The 18,968-nt window shown below is 39.3% G+C and overlaps 1 protein-coding gene across 3 annotated transcripts in view; it reads left to right on the top strand.

Annotated features, from left to right (window-relative positions):
- Positions 1 to 18,968, top strand: part of LOC125767626 (semaphorin-2A-like) — a 423,238-nt gene that overhangs the window by 125,301 nt on the left and 278,969 nt on the right. For all 3 annotated transcript variants that reach the window (XM_049434409.1, XM_049434407.1, XM_049434408.1), the window contains exon 2: positions 16,856 to 17,463. In XM_049434409.1, the coding sequence (XP_049290366.1) occupies positions 17,325 to 17,463 (139 nt within the window). In that variant the 5' untranslated portion in view covers positions 16,856 to 17,324. The remainder of the gene's footprint in view (positions 1 to 16,855; positions 17,464 to 18,968) is intronic.

Raw genomic sequence — 18,968 nt, 5'->3', positions numbered from 1 at the left:
CTCTTTGTGATAATATTTTGTAGAGGCAACGGGGAATACTTGCTAGATTATTGATATTTAATCTGTTTACTTGTGTACCTTGCCAGTTGCAGAAATCTAATACCTTTAAGCGATTGTGCGATAGTATTAAATTAGATACATCTGGGTTCATCAGCTTTCCAACGATTGTTTCAATCTTATTATTTCGCAAATTAATCTGTGACAGTTTTGCAAAAGGCCAAAACACCTCAAAATCGATCCTCTTAAGCTCATTGTAATCCAAATCAATTTCCATCAAATTTGGCATGCATGAAGCGTTGTATGGTCTTTGAATGTAGGTAATTTTATTTTGGCCTATATTTAAGCGTTTAAGATTTTTTAAAGAGCAGAACAAGTTCAAATCAACACTTTCAATTTTACATATTCGTATGATGATTTCATAAACATCGAGTAAGTTGCTCACAGTTGGAGGGATACTGCGCATTGGACTGTATTTGATTCTAAAATATTGCAGAAAAATGTTTTGTTCGAAAGCAAGTCGAAATAATGATGATTTAAGTATCTCAAACCCCGTTACATTACAATCTTTCGTAAATGATGCCGTTTGTAACATGGGAGAATCTTCAATGATAAATGAACGAAACACTTTGCCCAGCTCGATGCATAATTGACCATAAAGTGTCGTTGCTTGTAAGTTACGTATCGTAGCACTAGAACTGTTTTCCGGTGTATATTTTAACATGAAATATCCTTCTTCAGACGGGTTCCAGTTGTCAAGTTTACATGGATCGGATTGAAGTTTTTTTCTGCAATCAAATTTGAAGCACCAAATATGTCCAAACAGACCAGCGATGGTAACCACACTGAAATGCCACGCACAGAAATTAATACAATATTTCTAATATCACACGTTTGCACTTTAAATACCACAAATAAATCAAGCAGCGTAACATCATTCGACTACAAACAGTAGCTCCAACTGAGCTTAAGTTGTGAAAATACGTGTTCTACTGAATATCACAAGCGTTAGTCGATCTTTTATATCCAGTTGATAGTTTGACAGAATTGTTAATCTGTGTTTTATTTATTTTTTATTGTTTGAAATTTGTGTTAAAATATCATTAATGTGCTGTATTCTATTTGCATGAATGCTAATGACATCCAGCGGTTCTCCACGCTGGATGAACAATCGACCACAGGTTTTCAAATTTTCAGTCATCAATTTCCAAGATTAAGCCGATCAGCGGAAAAACATTTGCCATTTGCCAAAAACATTAAAAATGTGTTAAAAGCGATGCTAATGACATCCAGTGGTTCTCAATCCTGGATGAACAATCTACCACAGGTTTTCAAATTTTCAGTCACCAATTGCCAAGATTTAGCAGATCAGCAGATCAGTGGAGATGACTTCAAAATGCCTTTGGGTATTGGTAATGTGTTTTTCTTTTTATGATTTTATTGTCTGCTTCGAGTTATTAAATGGTTTTAGACTTAAATTCATCTGATTGTGCAGTGGATAGACGTGTATCTTGATCTACATAATTATATGTTTTCATAAAAAGTAATAAAAATTTTAGAAATACAAAAAAAATAAAGCATGGTTTTTTAGGGATTGCACAATACAATTTATTCACACATGGGAATCGAATAAATCTAGTGATTTCATACTAAAAGAAAATCTTTCTATTTCTTATAATAGAAAACACCATCTTTAAGTATTAAGATTACGCAGTTATTACAATGAAAACATGCAAATTCACACTCCCCTCTAAGTTTTTAATTCTCTACAATATTTATATAAACAATCTTTTGGAAGTTGATCTTACACCACTGTTATTATAAATTATGCTTCATATTAAATCACAAGGTTCCCAACGACCTCGAACGTTCTCCAAATAATAGGCAGATCCTCTCAAATGTTCCATTCGGTACACTTACTATTGGATTTCCATACAAATTCAATTCTACTAACATTGGAGGATATAAACTCTCGTTCAAAGGGATTGAAGCAATTTTGTTGTATGACAAATCCAACAATTGCAATAAAGGAAAATATTTAAAATCTTCTACTTCAAAACGATCAATTTCATTTGTCTCAAGTGAAATCGCATTAGCTCTTTGTGATAATATTTTGTAGAGGCAACGGGGAATACTTGCTAGATTATTGAATATAATATTTAATCTGTTTACTTGTGTACCTTGCCAGTTGCAGAAATCTAATACCTTTAAGCGATTGTGCGATAGTATTAAATTAGATACATCTGGGTTCATCAGCTTTCCAACGATTGTTTCAATCTTATTATTTCGCAAATTAATCTGTGACAGTTTTGCAAAAGGCCAAAACACCTCAAAATCGATCCTCTTAAGCTCATTGTAATCCAAATCAATTTCCATCAAATTTGGCATGCATGAAGCGTTGTATGGTCTTTGAATGTAGGTAATTTTATTTTGGCCTATATTTAAGCGTTTAAGATTTTTTAAAGAGCAGAACAAGTTCAAATCAACACTTTCAATTTTACATATTCGTATGATGATTTCATAAACATCGAGTAAGTTGCTCACAGTTGGAGGGATACTGCGCATTGGACTGTATTTGATTCTAAAATATTGCAGAAAAATGTTTTGTTCGAAAGCAAGTCGAAATAATGATGATTTAAGTATCTCAAACCCCGTTACATTACAATCTTTCGTAAATGATGCCGTTTGTAACATGGGAGAATCTTCAATGATAAATGAACGAAACACTTTGCCCAGCTCGATGCATAATTGACCATAAAGTGTCGTTGCTTGTAAGTTACGTATCGTAGCACTAGAACTGTTTTCCGGTGTATATTTTAACATGAAATATCCTTCTTCAGACGGGTTCCAGTTGTCAAGTTTACATGGATCGGATTGAAGTTTTTTTCTGCAATCAAATTTGAAGCACCAAATATGTCCAAACAGACCAGCGATGGTAACCACACTGAAATGCCACGCACAGAAATTAATACAATATTTCTAATATCACACGTTTGCACTTTAAATACCACAAATAAATCAAGCAGCGTAACATCATTCGACTACAAACAGTAGCTCCAACTGAGCTTGAACCGTGAAACTACTTGTTCTGCTAAGTATCATTAGCTGGAGTCTATCTTTTTCATAGTTTGACGGCAATGTTAATCGCTGTTATTTTTAAAAGATGGCATAGTAGAAAATTGCAAATCTGTGTTTTTTTATGTTTCATTGTTCGAAGTTATCAATAATATGTTATATTCTATCTGCATGAATGCTAATGACATCCAGCGGTTCCCACGCTGCTTACACATTCGACCACAGGTCGTCAAATTTTCAGTAACCAATTGCCAATAATTACTACAGATCAGCTCATAAAAAATATTTTTCAAAATGCCTTGGGTAGTTCATATTTTTCGAATGATTGTATTATTATAAATAATAAGATATTAGATATTATCTGTATCGAGTAACACAATAATTCTAGAGTTAGTCTAGTCGATTCATGCGTATTTCTTGTGTAACGTCAGTATGTTTATAAAAATAATAATAGATAAATAAAGAATTATATGAATAAAAAATATACTAAAGCCTCGAATAGACAAATTTGAAAGTGATCTCATTAGCCTATGACTGGGGTTTTCAGAGCACAGGGTCGGTTCTAATTTAATAATTAACATCTATTAAACGTGCCAGGCCGTTCTTTATGAATAAAAAAATAATCTATTAAACGTGTTTAAACATCAAGCGGGGTGGCCCGGTGGTGCATGTAATAAACAGCGTCGGTCCACACGGCAGGACCGGGGATGAAAGCCCGGCCGGAGAGTCCCCCCTTAGCAAGGACTGACTACTAGATAAAAATAAGTCCAGTAAGCCAGAAATGGCTGGCATGACCTTAGAGATCGTTTAAAGCCAACAAGAGAGAGAGAGAGAGAGAGAGAGAGAGAGAGAGAGAGAGAGAGAGAGAGAGAGAGAGAGAGACTTCACGCGCTGTCAAACTAGTCCATTTTGAATGAGAAAGTGTCCATTTCATGTGAAGGTGACCCAAACAACTGCGCTAAATCCCAAATCACTTGATCATGATCCCAATTCAACGTTGATTGATCCCAACTACCTCGAGAAGCGGTGTAAATTCCATCGCATTGTCGACGACAACACTAACCGTTCCTGAGTTTTTGGTTTTTTCGTTATAGACAATGTATGTATTTTTATTTCTTCATTACTTACGTCTATTTTAATTTGTTCAGTACTTACGTCTATTTTAATTAAATAATCCAAATGAAGCATTTTTCAGATCTAAAAATAATCGATGCTGCTGAAAAATAGAGAAAATTCTAAGAATTTTACATGCTTTTTATTTACATTTAACTTGACCCCATATTAAATAATTTAACTTAGTAGTATTATTACTCAATAGTATTATTATTAATTTAATTTCTCTCTTTCTCTCTTCTTGATTTGTAACGACCTCACAGGTCACGCCGGCCATTTCTGGTTTACTAGACTTATTTTACCACTTAGCCGGATAGTCAGTCCTTGCTACGGGGGAACGGCCCGGATGGGATTTAATAAATTAAAATATTAAATTAATTTAATTTAATAGCATTAAATTACATGCATGATGCGTTGGTTGGTCTTTGAATGTAAGAAGTTTTGTTTTTTTTTCCTAATTTTTGATTTCTAGCCTGATTAACGTGTAGAAAAAAATATAATTTGCTTCTTGTTAAATCATTTTCTGCTCATTGAGTAAAATGCTCACTGTAAGTGAAATGCTACTTATTGAACTGGTTTTAATACAAAATTAGTGCATAATTTGAACACACATATGACATTAAACTGCTATAATCGGGAGTTTTTATTTTTGTTTTTTTATACTTTGCGATTTACAGCTTTTCACGACCTTTTGATAGGCATAAGCACTTAATATCACAAACTAGTGATGGGCAAAATGCTGTTTTTGGTCGGAATTAATTTCAGAGCCCTTCAAATTTTCCGGAATCGATTCCGCATAGTAGGTTCGGAATTAGATCCCAGAATTGGATCCGGAATCGGTGCCGGAATCGGATCCGGAGTCGGTTCTAGAACCAGAAACGATTCCGAGTGCCTATCATTAGTACAAACGATGATACAAACGATGGCTGCAAGACAAACAACAAAATACAATAAGGAATAATAGATTTATTCAAATATCTCAGACTATGCAACTGGTGGGTAGATAAGTTGATGTCAGGTGATTAGATCCTGATATGAAGTGTTTTGAGTGGAACAACTTTTTGTTATTATTTTGTTGTTGTTTTGCAAGACATGAATAAAATGTAATTTTGTGTGCTAATCCATGACTGATTTTTGGTGGGAAAAAACACTGGACAAATCAAGTAAGTGTTAACCGCCAATCGTTTAGTATTTTATAAAAGGTGTTACACAATGCAGTAGACACTCGAAAGAAGTTGTTTCGTCTGAAAATATTATATAAAAATCCATAAAATGATTTTGAATATGGACACTGGTGGACGATGACGAAACTGTACGAAGTGTGGTTCGTATCACCTCCCCATTCACCACCGTATTCGGTAGATCTGGGATTTTTTTTTTGGTCGCAGACCTTCAATTTCAAATTAAATAAGAAATAATCCCTATATCAGAGACCTAATTTTAGGCCGACGACAAACGCTATCAACATTGATCTTGTTTGATTTATGAAGCTTTTAAGACATTAAGCTTTGCAAATGGCAATAGAATTTAAAATATTAACATCAATGTGGCGGGTCGAAAAATCTAAACTTTTGTGTGACGTAATAGTTGAATGATCCCCTTAGTTCCCCAAGGTACTGTACGCTCCACAATAGCTTCGATTGTGAAAATTCTACACTCCTATCATGGTGAATTGAATAATGAATGTGATTAAATATCAAACCACTTTGTTTGCGTACGTGGAAAACATGAACGCAAATCAAATATCAACGCGCCTGGCAAATACAATTCGGCGTTTGTGCATTTCAGCGCTTTCGTAAAGCGTTCAAATATGGATGAAAGTATTTTAGACTTATTCTAGTGGTCACATATGGTTCGATCTTTTCTAATCCCTGGTACATTTTGCTATCTATCAATCGCTTTTAGATATAGTGTCGTTTGTCGGATAAAGAGAGAATTGTGAATAATGAAATATGTGACTATTGTGCAACATGTTTCCTCTTTTTCTAATATCGTTTCAATGGGTTTCGAACTGTTTTTAGCAATCGGTTTTAGGATACAATTGATCGGAGTGTGTTTTAGTAACCGAATGTTTGAATGGTGCTGTAATAGAGACCTATTGTTTTCTGATGTTCTGTTTGTATGATGTCGATTTGTTGTCGCAACAGAACTTAAAATAAAGTTAATTGCTTTTCGAACAAATATTCTTCCATTTTTTAAAACTAATATTCCTACCTACCTAGCTACACGCGTTGCTCATAATGGTTTAAAAACCATCCCAACAATGCAAACACATTGGATGATCGCTTTATCTCCTGTTTCCGGAAAAGCTAATGCGTTGTAATACAAATTTGTACTGTTCGTTTGCTGCTTCACATTGCTTGGTAACCTCGGGGGTAAAGAACAAACCTCGCAATCACTAACATACACGTTCAAGGCCTCTGAAGACGATCCAGACCCACTCGTGCCTCATACAGAACATGTCGTGCCAATGCACAGTGCAGGAAGAACATTAATAATACTAAACACAATAGAGCGTTAGAGCATAGAGAAGGTTGTAATAGGATTTTCTCGGTAATCACTGCTTTATATGCCGGTTAGAAGACGCATCCGGGCGGTACGACGGTTCATGGTGATGTGTTCGGGTCCGCGCTTCAGCTTCCTCATTTGCCCCGCATTAACGAAGGCTGGCGAAATGGTTTTGCTTCATTCATGTTCCATCAACATAATCCTGGCAAAAGGGTACACCGGCTCCACATTGTAATAGGGTTAGCATTTCTTTTCCTTCGATTGTTTTGCCAATGAGTGAAGAGGTGGTAAATCATCATACATCACGCAGTAATGATGTTGCATTAGTGAAGATATTACAACTAATGATGGCGCTAGATGATTGTGATGATGATGAGAAGTGACTCTTGACATCGAATTAGAACAGCATCCAAAGAACCAACATTTCCTTCACGTGGCAGTAGCTGACCAACGTTGATTAAGTGTGCTACATACACGGCTGTTATCATGCAACTCAGTAAGTTGAATGGACGCATACGTGCGGTGGAAATGTTTACCATTGGCATATTATTAAACATACCCTGTGCATTTATTTGTAGACAGCGAACAAGAAGGGGTTCGCCGTAATACTAGGACAAAGGAAACTGGAACAGTAAAGCTGCCCAAAGGATCTCAGCAAAGAATATTCATTTCTGTTCAAATCAATCAACAATTAACGTACCTTGCTTCGACCGGCATTGGTTCATAAAAGCGAAAAAAAAGTAGATCCGAAACAGGAGACAACACCAGGCAGCATTGCGACACAAATGCTAATGGGTCAAACCGATCGATCATCCATTTATGGAGCAGATTCGAGCTAATTTATCAACCGCCAAAAATCGATACCGAACTCGTTCAGTCTCGATGGCACTCGATGAGGCGAAGACACTTCATTATGTCTGAAATAAGGGAAATAAAGGGAGCTGTATATGTTGCACGAAACCAAAACCGCGTCAACAACACAACACCCACCTACCAATCGTGTGGTTGGCCAGTCCAGCGGTGTGTCTTGTTTGCGATTGAATATCGGACCATAGGCAAACTCCCCCCGAAGAGGGCTGGGTGCAGAAAATCTTGTTGCTGTGCGATTTGTGTCAACGAGCTACAATCTATCTTTTCGACGCCTCGCTCTATGTTTTCCTGTGAATAAAGCCTGCGAAATCAGAACTGCCATCGTTCGATGATGGGTTTCAGTTGCTTACGAGCTGCTGTCTTAAGGTGTTCCTGCACGCCAGCAAACTCCGAGCGGAGAAACCGGGCGGAACAAAATAATGCCTAATATTCGGTCATTTGTTTTGATTAATACACAAACCGCTAGTACGGGCTTGGGTAACGCTTTCGTGACGGTGAACCGTTTGCGATGGTCCATGTCGCGCTCGTTTGTTGATTAATCAAATTTAAAAAGACGTCGCCTAGCGTTATCGTCTTTTGAGGCGGAAATATGTTTCGAATCATTGAAAGCCGTAAACGAGAGAAAGTGCAAGAGATGGAGGGGAGGACGGGGCGGAGGGAGGGCGAAAGGTAGATGGCATCCAATTGCCGAAATCTGAAACGCAGTCATTTTATGGCCAACTTGCTTGCCTAGCGGTGCGCGAAATTCGTTGCTATTTAGCCGCTATTTTCCGTTCATTGGGACGTCTGTTGGCAATGATAAAATGGTAATGAATGATATAAAGATGCATGGATACACTTGGCAATAATTGTGAATGACAAAAAAGCTATTCTTTTGAAATGTATGGTTTGAATGTTGTTTGATTCAATCGAATGTTATTTTATGATATTTTAAGTGTTCATTAAGTCTTAATTGTTAGGAATATTGTTAGGAGGCTGTTTGGACTACTAGCTGACAGTAACTATCACGACGAAAACATACGAAACAAAATATTCAAGTGAAATGTAACTACTGTAATCTACTTCAATTCGTAGCTACCATCAAACGTGTATTCGCCGGATGATATCAGTGGGACACGACGCTGTACACCAAACTCTAAATAGCTTATCATCTTCCATGTAATTAATAATTTAGGTCAACTCACACTTAAGGAATCATCGGTCAAAGCTAAGAATATTAGTCGAATGATGTAAAATTATTCGTACCTGCGAAAATTCCTGGCTATTGCAATGTGCTAGAAAAAAACCATTGAATCTTTGAGTACCTGATGTCGTGTAAATAGCCTAGAAGTAGCCTTTGACAAATTTGTTATAGTGAAGTTTCATAGATTTAAGATACTTGTTGAATATTATACAGCGGTCTTTAAAGGCGCGACAGCTGGTTTCGATCATTTGACCGCAGATGGCGCTATACAAGTTGATCGATTGGTGAACTTGACGTACCCGTAGATTATTATGAGGCTAATGTTATCAGAAATCTTAATTGTTTTAATTTAAAAATAGTAACTTCTTAGCGAGAGCTGAACAACTTTTTATAATTCTATAGGCAAATATGAATGAAGAAAAAAATTGAAAAATTTAACTGCTTCCAATTGGAAATATTGACAAAATTGTGTTCGATGTTGTTATGTTAATATCAAGGATATTTCGTTTAAAAATAATACACGGTCCACAACAGTACTTTTGGCGTAATTGAACGAAATGATGAAGTAAACGCCCGTTTCTTGTCGACACGACACCGCAACAGTTATGGAAAGCATACTGAACCTCATGAACAGGATCGTCCGAATTTCTGGAACCCTTGCAGATGGGAAGTCATGCCCCATCCGTCATAATGCAGCAAAGAGCAGCAGTCTTCCCGCGTTCCAGCAAGCATACCATGATTTTGCATGTTACTAATGGGAAAACGAATGACTCATCACCCTTTGGTGTGTTTGTGTGCCCTGAGTATTCAAAGTGGAGCGGAAATGGAAATGGTTCTACCGTAGGAATTGGTTCTTCCCAAGGGGTCTTAGATGGGCGAAGTGCAAATAATTGCACTGACCTCGGAAATAGGAGGCTCCGGGTTGTTGACTTGGTCACTGCATTACATTCTGCAGTGTGTGACGCCGGTCGTCTATCGGTGGCTTGGTCTCGATTTGTATATGCCACCGTAGAGCAAATGGAACGCTTGGTGCCAAACCTAAGTAAAGCCATGAGTGAAGGCCAAATTCATCCTTTTATGAATATTAAATCAAATTTATATAATGTTACCCACGGCTGGCTGGTTGAAATGATTCCTTGTGGAATGGTTTTCCTTCAACATGCAGTACTACACCCCGCACGTACCGGGGAAAGAACTGACGACCATATGGTAGTGCAGTCATACGTTGTAATTACGTCTTTCGTTGTTTGCAGACGATTTGTCCATCCTAACCTGTGCCAAGATTCGATTTGTGATGGTCAGCCAAATGGTTCTCCTACCTTCCTCCCTTTTTCCCCGCTACAGGGTTTTAGTTCCTTTGCATTTATTAACATACATTTTTCAGAGCTTCTGGACACGGATTACTTAAGGTTCTTCATTCGTACTTTAACGGTTGGTAGTTGAGTTGGAATGGATTAGGATTAGGCAAACAACAATGCATTCTCCCTGCCCAGTACTGCAACGTTCCGAACATTGCCTCTACAAGGTAATGATTAAAGAACCCTTCATTTTGGGGTGTAAAATTATGAACCACCCTGCTAACATGCGAGTGTAAAGTATTGGCAAACGATATGTTAGGTCGTCCAGGATTCCATGACCTACGGCAATAAACGGATACTCAATCGGTGGTATTACTGCAGAGCCGAACTGCAATGGTTTAAAGCAGGTTTGTCTGATAGGGTAGTTTAATCTGCAATTTGAGAGCCGATCATGATAAATATAGCTTACACTAGTCGCATATTTAAAGAGTTCATAAAATTTCACACATTCTCTTGTGTTCTGGATGTTGTTATGTTTTTTTCAAGCAGCAAACAAAAGACTTTGTGTTGAAAAGATTATGCAAATTTTTCATGTATGCTTGAGGCATCAAACTAATGATGTTCTCTAGACTGGACTGCTTCGGAACTGACTGAAGTTTTCTTGCTTCATCAACTTAGGGCATTGACCATCGTCCACATGATGTACATGAAGCGAATGAATGACCAAAAACAACTGTCACTTCATTTCAATCAATCCTTATCATATGCAAATCGGACTTGCATCGTTGAACGATGTCACTAGAATGATGGTTTGAGAAACATTTTCACAATTTCCTACCTACCCTTGTTAGCTTATTCGCCTTACTGGTGTGTGAAAATATGCTCCACTCAAAGGAAGGTGGCAGAATCTCCCGGCCGTAAGAGGGAGTGAAGTTATCGCAGCCAAAACCAACAAGCAAACGGAAGTGGGTGATCTGGGTTTTATACACAAATGGGGAAAACTTTTTATGTTTCCACCCCGTACAATACCCGATGCGGTGCGTCTCTGCTGTACGCCCGTTGGTGGCCGGGCGTGTTGATGCTCGAAGGAGGAAACCTCGTCGCAAAACATTTCCATGTCGCAGCCGATCTGTTTATAGTTTTTGAGGAGTGTTTAAAATGAGTTTGCTGCCGGATGGGTACTTTCGGATCGGATGACGTGTACACGGGCACAAGAAACAACAACTTTCACCATATGCCGCCTGTGTATCCCGGACAAGTTTTCCGGTGACTTCGGATGTGGCTAAAGGTTGGCTCCCGGGGGCTTTTTCCGTGAGCCCCGGGAAAATTTCACTCTCACCACACAACATACCACCAACACCGAAGGGTTTTTGGGCAATGGTAAAGCTCACACAAGCAACCGCACACATACAGGGGGAAAAGCTCGGTAGCGAGTCAGTACAGTTCCTACCTTGCGTCTTGCCATCTTGAAGTTCAAGCCTTACGGGCTCGCTCGGGATAAAGTGGAAAGTTCGACGAAAGTTTACGAGGGCAGTTTTGTGTCGGCTTTTAGAAGTGTTTTTGCTTTGAATGAACGATCTGTGTGCGACGAGTGGCCGATGGGTGATCGTTATCAAAATAAGTAGTTTGCGAGAACTTCTTTTCCTATGTCTCTCGGTTACTACTCGATGCAATGCTTCTGCTGGAAGGATAAGTGCCCGGTAGGTAAAACACACTCGTCTCGGGACAGACTTTCGTCTGGCAAACGGTGAAAAGCTCCAGTGTTTCGTTTGCCTGGATGCGGTTTAATTTGTCCGTAGTGTGTGCCCAGGTAGTTGCGATAAAAGTAAAAATACTAAGATGATAATTTAGATACATCGCATTGGAACGTTGATAGCGATCTCGTGTTTGACGGTTAAGAATTCAAAGCAATCATCAACATTCTAACAAACAAAAAATACCACAGCACAGAATTTTATTGAGGTCAGTTGTGCACGTGTTATCTAATAAAAATAGAGAACAGAAATTATTTCCGACCCGCTTTTACGACTGCATGAATTTCCAACATTGATATTCATGTTTCCTTCGTTTCTCGGTACGCGATGCGAAATAAATCAAATAGCTCTAATTAATTCACTTAAATTCCAGCGCCAACCGGCACGAACAGTACCGTGATTGTGTGTTGGGTTGGTCGATAAAAGTTTAATCCAAAATCCTTTACCGATTGGTCACAAAAAAAAAACAAATGAGCAACAACGTTGCAATACAGCTTGCTCTTATCTCAACTAGTGCTGAACGTGTGCCAGGAGTAGTAGTTTCACTTCTTGCTTTGTGTGCCATACAAGGGCTAATTGTAATTGATTGCCGTCGCGGTCGTGTCAGCCATTTAATAGCTACCTATTCGCGCATTGATGCTAATATTTTATTCTTACAATCAATACTGTGAGCCCAGTGAGCTGGGTTGGCTGTATGAATGCAAAGGTTGGCGGAGGATTGTCGGTTGGCTCAACCACCGAACCAACCGTTGACGGGTGATTTAGCATTTTGTGTTTTGAGTAGCAACATATTCGAATGGATTGATGGTGCCGGGGAATGTTTTGTTCTGTCGAGTGTGTTTGTTCTTGCGCTGAAAGCGTACCGTTGCGATAAATGAAGCGCTTAGTGAATTATACATTGAAATTATCGCTAGTGAATGGTTTCGCAACTAAGGTAATGTTAGTTTGATTTACGACAATAATCAATTGCACCGACGCATTGACAAAACGGGGGTAAACGCCACTACACGCACTCCCAGCACATCAATTTATGCGGTACATTACTCAATCCCTGGCCAAAAAGTTGGTACAAAACAGTTGGTCTAATCGGTGTGTTGTTTTAATGGAAAATGTCTTTTGTTGTCAGCGAATATTACTGAATATCGTTACAGTTGAATCTGGTTAATTGTTAAACAACAACATCAATTTGCTTGATTATTTGTTCTCTTTGTGCTTTCTCGTTTTCATCGTTTAAGTGTTTGTTTCTTTAATTTCATTTGTATTGTTTTTTTTTCTTATTTGAACAATGGAACAATGCTTCAATGTTTTGATATGTTTGTGAATATTTTTTATTTGTTTATTATTCGTTCTGTATATTTCTTCAGTCTAATAGAACAGTACAGTTATGGCAGATTGTTTATTAATTTATGTAAATTCATTTTTCTTTGTTATTTATTTTTGTTACATTATTTCTGTGTTGTTGACAATACTTATATATAATTTTTTTTTCAATTTAAGTTCAAAGGTTTGAACTTATTCATCTCAAAAATATGATACACATTGATGAATATTTGTTCGTTTAATTTTACCCTTTTTTCATTTAATGGAACTAGTGCCATAAAATATAGCTGCATGGGAAATACTTTTCCTTTATTAATTTGCAAAAAAGTAGCTACAAATAGTTACTGTTGCATCGAATACACCGGGCAGATGATACTTTACAAATTAGTCTGTTCCTGCTGGTTCGTGTTTTTTTTCACCAGAGTCACATTCCATTCGACATTCCTTCCCTTAGTTCCAGCTACTGTGTTGTACCAGCGTATCGCACCGTAAGATGAAATATTTATCCATTATATTAACATCATGCCACATCGGGACGTTTATTAACTTTTCCGAGAAAAAAGGTAGCATTTAAGTGCGGTATTAAAACATGGTCTCGCGAGAAGAACTGCACAAAAACTCCGTCGATTCGTGTGTCCCGTATCCACAAGGGTGTGGGGTTGTAACCACCGATGCGTAACTTGCCGTCGATCCAAACAACTCCCATGACTCGCATCAGTCGCGTGACAAGTACACGGACTAATGATATACTGTATCTAAGGTGTACGAAAATGCACGAAAAACAAACACATCGAACAAATCTCTTCAAAAAAGGATGCACCTATAACTTTTTGAAAGCTTTTCTGGCTTTTCTGGTGCTGAAAATGATTTTCCTACAGAAGCCAGATGTATTGCTGTTTTTCTTTGTTGTGCTCCGTGCACCAAAATGATGTACATATTGAGTGAGAATGAATGAATGCATTAAACCGCTCTTATGAGTGAGTTAATTTGAATCTCCACAAAAAATTGTTCTAATTCATTCGCGATGTAACTCGCTCACAGATGTTTAACTTACAAATATGTTAAATAATTCATACAAAAGACTAATTCATGACTCGTGAAAGAATCATGTCCCGGTTACATTATTCACCTCTTTTTTCAGTCATTGACTCACTCATAAAAAAGAAGATTTAAATAAATCCTGAAAGAGTTATTGATTATCAATTTTTAACTTTTTTTCCTTTGACACCAAAGAAGAGTTCTTGAAAGAGTCGATTTAAGGATTATCTCATTATTGTGACTCACTCACTCGTTTCACCTAAGTGAATTATTATTCCCATCTCTAATTTCTTGAGAGTGAATAGCTTTTAGACGTTTGTTTGTACGCTCAACATTTTGTGAGCGTAAAAGAGTAGCTCAATCGAGCGATTCCTTAGTCCATGGTAGTGTAAGATGGATAGCTTACTAAATGTTTGCTCCAGATCGCTCACGATGGTTGTATTTCATAATGAATTTCGTTATAATTTTCTGCCAGTACTGCAAGAATACATCTTATGGTAACGTCGCCTTCGACGTTATTTTCATTCATCCCATTCCCGGTGAGCTTCTGGGGACTATCCCATTCAAACCGCTTCTCAATGCTTGATGTAATTCTAGTGTTTCTGTATTCTCCCAGTGATGTTTTTTCATCCCCAAGTCTCTCCATTGGTAAGAAGCTTCTCCTTGCATGGTTGTGTTCGTTGCTTTCTTCAGTAGTAAATCCTTCCCAACAACCATCTCTCGTTGCTTCCGGTGATCCTATTTCTTTTTCCTTTACTTGGTAAGCCAAAATCACGTACCACCTTTTCCATTACTGGTATTTGCTGCTGCTGTCACGTTAGAGTTGCTATGCCCAAAAGAAAACCACAACAAACATCACCGAGAACCGCCATCCATGTACCCTGCTCGACGTCATCCTCGTCGTCGCGTGTGGTAATGTTCCATCGTCATCTTCAATCTTGGTGGTGCTCTCTCCCAGATGGATGCGAGCATAGTAGCTCGATCGCTCGAGTTCTTCACGGTTGATGTTCTCCTTATGCGAACGTTAAACCGTGAGTGCTTTGTACGAGAACGCGTACGGGTGTATACGCAGGGGTGTAGCTTCGAAGGGATCAAATAAAAAATCGATTAATCTCCCTCCGACTGCGACTGACATGTGCCGAAATAGTCCACCATATTACGTATGCCGGTCGGGTTCCGAGTTTGATGGGTTACCGACTGACGCGATGGGTAGATTGGGAAACGGATCCCCGAGCACCGCCGGTTGGAGGTGTACAGTTCGTGCAAGGATTCTGAATTTTCTCAACATACATTTTCCCAGCCATAACACAAACTGCTTCCATCAAAGGGCGGCTCCATGGATGGCTAGTGCATGGTGTGTTTACCTATCGTACGTTTGATGGAATTACTGCTCGGAACACAGTGTGCGTGAGAAAGGAGTACCGGTCAGGAAGTATACAATGCCGTTGAATGGACGTGCATGAAAGTGACAGGATTTGCGTATTTTCTAAACTAAACTGGCGTATTCTGCTTTGTACTGATATCCTTACAATGCGGCGTTTATACGCTCTTAAGTCTTTATGGCTATAGCCTGTATGTCACCGGGTCGATGCTGGAACTGTCAGCTGTGTGATGACGGCGATTCAAAATAATCGAAACAAATCAATCAAACTGGCACCCGGAACCGAGAAATTTCGGACAGTATCGCTACGCTGACCTCAGGGGTTTGGAGCTTTGGTCCGCTGGCTTGTGGCACCAATAGCTGGCATTTGTACGGGCGGTAGGGTCTCTGCCGGGTTGGATGGCAGCTGTCAGAGCCATGCGTGCGATTAAATTTCGCTCACCATAAGTTTATTAACCATTTGCTGTCGTCTCAGCGATTGATCATAATTTTCGTAACCTTTCGACAGATGACGGCAGCGTGGAGTAAATGTTTAGGTGTATTATAAATGCGATCCAAATAATTGTGCTTTTAGATTACAATATGTAGCTGAATTGAGAATAGCAGAGTGACTAAAGTGATTCAAATCCTTTACTCACTCTTTTGAGATTACTACACTAATTGATGATCTCTTTGCATTTAGCACAGCGAGTGAGTGAGCTGGAATGCAAAAGAGTAGGGAAAATGTTCATTATAAACTCTTCATGTTGAATTGAATCCATACATTCACTTGCAAAATTCAACTCACTCACTCACTTGCAAGATTCAACTCGCTCACTCACTCTTGCTTAGTGCACTCATCTGATTAATGAAGTTTAGTTAAAGCTCTTTTTTATTAAACATATATTTTTATTATGCTTTAAATTGGAACACTAGAAACACTGGAAACTTGAATTTTCTGAGACATAAATATTTTCCTACATGTGTACACTTTGACGCGCACTGTATCTAAACTTTCTTGCATTGCTTGGCCATCTTCTCGTGGCAGATTGTGTTACTTCAACCTTTCACTCATAAAGAGCATGTTGTAAAGAATGGTTAGAGACGTCCTCATAATACGCAAACGAACCTGCCATCACACGACAACTGAAACCTCAGTCTCAGTTTCAACGGGCACAGCCCTTGAAGCAATCAATCATTTTGGCAACCATTTTTCGGATTTAATTTTAATCACCGACTTCCGTCCGGGGGACTGTCGTGCGGATATTCTGTGCGGTGTGCGTTACTTTAACTGACTTTTTTTTATTGATATTTCTCTTTTGTTTCTTCTCTTTCGCAGAGCCTAGCCAGAATTGAACCTGCTGAAAACGACGGAAAATAGAGCGGGGAAATTCAGCCACAAAAAAAACAGCAATCGAACGTTCCTGACCTGTTCCACGTGTTTGGACTAAGTCGGTAGTATCCGCGTAACTTTCGGTGTTTCGTTGACGTGTTGCGTGTGTATCTGTCCGCGTGTGTACATGCACGCTAATTAGTGTGCTACCCGTGGTACGTGTACAACTAAGGCACCTGCAGCTTTATGTGAGCCATTTTTGTTGTGAAAATTGTATCCCGATTCGTGTGTGTATGTGTGTGATTTTTAAGCATTTGCCATAGTTGGTGTTCTGTGTGTTCTGTGTGCGGGTGTGTGCATTTTGGAAAGGTCCTTGGTGAAGAAACCCCCCGCAACAAAGGGAGTGCGTAAAATCAACAAAGGTGTAACGCGTGCAGAGACGGGTTCAGATTCATTTTTTCCCTCTAGCCTAAACATGCCGGTGCCGCAACAACGCAGGAAAGAACCGATGGCCCAGTTTTTAGGTGTACTGCAGCTCCACTGGCTGGCGTTGCTGGTTGGCATCGTTATCGGTATCGGGTTGGCTGCGGCCATAACCGAGGAGCTTTCACCAGGTGAGTGAACCTTTCCTGCCCCACAGCATAAGCAACGGTAATTTTGGCTGTTTTACAGGTACTACTGGTCCATTAAAATTCGCTGCCATAGTTGCAGAAGCGGATATTCGAACAAACTGGTTAAGGGTACAGGAAAGCCAAGATCGATAGTGACCTCTCACACTGCACGACTATTGCCGCCGGTGCCGCCATTTAGTCTGGAATTGGTGCAGCACGCCATCACGCAATGATGTCGCTGTGAGGTGAGCTTTGTGAAGCAAAAAACCCATCGACACCGAATGGTGATTGATGACTGTGGCTGTACAGTGTGGCTCCTGCAATTGACAGGCTAAAGGCCTTCGGGTTTATCGGGTCAAAAGTGCGAAAGGACGAGGAGAGGAAGCAAAGCAACTAGGCCAGAAGTATGGCGTCAGGGTTCCTTTTCAACTGTCGAGACTGCTACTTAATCGGTGGAAATTTTTCTCTCCCATTTCATCACTACAAAGCTATGGTTAGTAGTACCGAAATAGCAGCATCTCTCTCCTGTTCCCGGAGTATACGGGTGTGTGTGTTTTCCAACCGATCGATGTAAACCAAGCATCTTCCGACCAGCAGCTGCGGAAGTAGATCACTCGAACGGAGCACGACCCACAAAACTTCCCCCAATGGATGGTATCGAAGGCGAGATTGATTTACCGACTTCCGATGGGGGAACGTAACGTTCGACGCTGGGAATAAATAATTCATTGCCCATGATTGGGGAAGGGGGAAGGGTATTGGTGAGCCTGCCACAGCCATATTGCCGGCCGGAGGTTCCGTGCGTAACGTCATCATCGAGTTCTCTGTCTGGTTTTCGCTTTCCGATTGGTCCAATCGCTTCCCCAAACATTCACTCGGCAGGAAGCTCGGAAGCTTTTCCGATCGATTGATGAATCGACAAGGTTACTGGTTTAGGCGCTGATTGGGATCAATTTGGGAGTGATTTGGAACCGGTCGACGAGCGATTATTACATCCTGGGCGGCAAATGGTTTCGAAAGGATTCGGCGCGCGCTTCTGTATGTGTGTGGTTGAAGCTTGCGTATGCGTGTGCGTTATCGGTCGGTAGATTTATGATGTGTCCGGCATGATATGACAGTGTCGATCGATGTTGCTGGGTTTTGGAATGGTAAGACCATTATGTAGATGTGAACGTTTCATATACTCACATTTCCGGTAGATGATAATGATGATGATGATGTGTAAAGAACGTAAAAATTAAAATTATGTTTTGGATGTCACAATTTGTGAACATCTCTGTTTAGATGGTTACTCATAAATCAGTAATAAAAGGTAAATATTAGTTATGAGACTCGATCGAGATGCATTTAGTTTTGGGATATAGTTGGTTAAAATCGAATTATCTCGTTATTTGAAATGAATGCTTTGTCGCCGCTTTCAATTAATCTTTTCAAATTGAAACAATTAGTACAGTTTGTATAACAATTAGTACAGTTTGTAGTTTGTATTTTGTGTCTGTGGCGACTAC

This window comes from Anopheles funestus, chromosome 3RL (genome assembly GCF_943734845.2).
Source record: "Anopheles funestus chromosome 3RL, idAnoFuneDA-416_04, whole genome shotgun sequence".
Classification (NCBI taxonomy): Eukaryota; Metazoa; Arthropoda; class Insecta; order Diptera; family Culicidae; genus Anopheles; species Anopheles funestus.
This window is presented reverse-complemented; position numbering and strand designations above follow the sequence as displayed.